We start from the raw sequence: 2,676 nt of genomic DNA on the forward strand, positions 1-2,676 counted from the left end.
CCTAAACTCCATTCCCCGCTACCCCTACTTGACAATTTATTTATTAAACATTTGTTGCTTAAGGCAAAACTAAACCCTGGGGTAAGGGGTTATGTTTGAAAATGTGATATTTTAAAGCAGGAAGAAGAAATAAATTCATTGAAAACATCAAGTTATTAACCAAAAACTTAAACAAACAGATTTATCTAGTTTTATTTTTATATTACACATTTAATATATTGTGAAATAAAAAGTGTAATTTTATGTTCAACGGCACACCAGTGTCAAGAAAACAACATGAAACAACCAGTGTCAAGAAAACAACATGAAACAACCACTAAATGACAGGAACCAAAAGAGAAAGAGAAAGCGAAAAGCAAAGAGAAAGATGTAACACGACAACAAAGACGAAAAGCACAACAAATAAAATGAGTGAAAAGGGGATTTATTACAATGAAGCCTCACGACCACGTTAAAACTGCAAAATGATATAAAACTGACCAGAGGGACAAAGTGCAGCAGGTTCATGCCCGGTCTGTTGGCCAGAGACAGGAGCGACAACGACTTGAAGCCCACTGCGCTTCCTGCATATCCTCCCTGGAATTAGTCAACGTCTAATTCCAGGAAATTCCACTACTTCCACTCCCTCTTCCTGGACCAGCTCCACTCATATTTCCTCATGTTTCCCTGTTCCCTCTCCTGTACATCGGAGCTCAGACAAGTTTCACTTCTAGCAAACAGAAACTCACACAGTCGTAGACACAGAGGTGAAATGGAGGAGAAAGGAGTTCAGCTGGACAGAGAAACCTTCTCTTGTTCCATCTGTCTGGATCTACTGAAGGATCCTGTGTCTATTCACTGTGGACACAGCTACTGCATGAACTGTATTAAAAGCCACTGGGATGAAGAAGACCAGAAGGGAATCTACAGCTGCCCTCAGTGCAGGAAGACTTTCACACCGAGGCCTGTCCTGGAGAAAAACACCATGTTAGCAGAGTTAGTGGAGCAGCTGAAGAAGACTGGACTCCAAGCTGCTCCAGCTGATCACTGCTATGCTGGACCTGAAGATGTGGCCTGTGATGTCTGCACTGGGAGGAAGCTGAAAGCCTTCAAGTCCTGTCTGGTCTGTCTGGCCTCTTACTGTGAGAAACACCTCCAACCTCACTATGATGCAGCTCCATTAAAGAAACACAAGCTGGTGGAGCCCTCCAAGAAGCTCCAGGAGAACATCTGCTCTCGTCATGATGAGGTGATGAAGATTTTCTGTCGTACTGATCAGCAGACTATCTGTTATCTCTGCACAATGGATGAACATAAAGGCCATGAAACAGTCCCAGTTGCAGCAGAAAGGAGAGAGAAGCAGAAGGAGGTGGAGGTGATGCTACAAAAAATCCTGCAGGGAATCCAGGAGAGAAAGAAAGATGTGGAGCTGCTTGGACAGGAGCTGAAGGCCATCAATGGCTCTGCTGATAAAACAGTGGAGGACAGTCAGGACATCTTCGCTGAGATGATCCGTCTCATCCAGAAAACAAGCTCTGATGTGACGCAGCTGGTCAGATCCCAGCAGGAAACTGAAAAGAGTCGAGTCAAAGATCTTCAGGAGAAGCTGGAGCAGGAGATGACTGAGCTGGAGAGGAAAGGCTCCGAGCTGAAGCAGCTCTTAAACACAGAGGATCACAACCAGTTTCTACACAACTACCCCTCACTGCCACCACCCAGTGAGTCTACACACTCATCCAGCATCAAGATTCTTCCTCTGAGGAACTTTGATGACGTGAAAGCAGCTGTGACAGAGACCAGAGAGAAACTACAAGACATTCTGAGAGAGACATGGACAAACATCTCACTGACAGTGACTGAAGTGGATGTTTTACTGCCACAACCAGAGCCAAAGACCAGAGATGAATTCTTGAAATATTCACGTGAAATCACACTGGATCCAAACACAGCATACACACTGCTGTTATTATCTGAGGGGAACAGAAAAGTAACAGTTATGAATCAACAACAGTCTTATTCTGATCATCCAGACAGATTCACTGTTTATCCTCAGGTCCTGAGTAGAGAGAGTCTGACTGGACGTTGTTACTGGGAGGTGGAGTGGAGAGGAGGAGTTTATGTAGCAGTCGCATACAAGAATATCAGCAGAGCAGGGAGCTCAGATGAATGTGTATTTGGAAGGAATGACAAATCTTGGTCATTACGTTGTTCCACAAACAGTTATATATTTTTCCACAACAAAGTCTCAACTGATGTCTCAGGTCCTGTTTCCTCCAGAGTAGGAGTGTACCTGGATCACAGAGCAGGTATTCTGTCTTTCTACAGCGTCTCTGAAACCATGACTCTCCTCCACAGAGTCCAGACCACATTCACTCAGCCTCTCTATGCTGGACTTTGGTTACTTGGTTGTGGATCCACTGCTGAGTTGATTAAAGTCAAATAGACAGAAGTCCCTTCAGGGACAGTTGGTTAAAATGTGTCTTTTAGTCTCAAGCTGAAGCTTCACATGATGAATAAAGCTGCTGTTTTTGTCATTTGTGTTTAACTTTTATTAGTTCTAGTTAAATTAGTGAGTAGGAATAAAAGTCAAGGATTTTGACTTTGATATAAAACTTATTTGCATTTGTTTGTTCTATCGTTGTATTGGAGTTGGTTTGTTTTTCCCTGGAGCCTTGAATTTATCTAATCATGTGGACA

General features: G+C 43.2%; 1 protein-coding gene across 1 annotated transcript; it reads left to right on the forward strand.

Annotated features, from left to right (window-relative positions):
- Positions 1-736: 736 nt before the first annotated feature.
- Positions 737-2,422, forward strand: LOC311506846 (tripartite motif-containing protein 16-like; the record flags this gene model as incomplete). Its single annotated transcript, XM_084570958.1, has 1 exon — positions 737-2,422. Exon 1 carries the CDS (start codon positions 752-754, stop codon positions 2,420-2,422), a length of 1,671 nt encoding a protein of 556 aa, XP_084427084.1. The 5' UTR covers positions 737-751.
- Positions 2,423-2,676: the final 254 nt, after the last annotated feature.

The sequence above is a fragment of the Chelon labrosus genome (assembly GCF_963514085.1).
Source record: "Chelon labrosus genome assembly, chromosome: 1".
Taxonomy (NCBI): domain Eukaryota; kingdom Metazoa; phylum Chordata; class Actinopteri; order Mugiliformes; family Mugilidae; genus Chelon; species Chelon labrosus.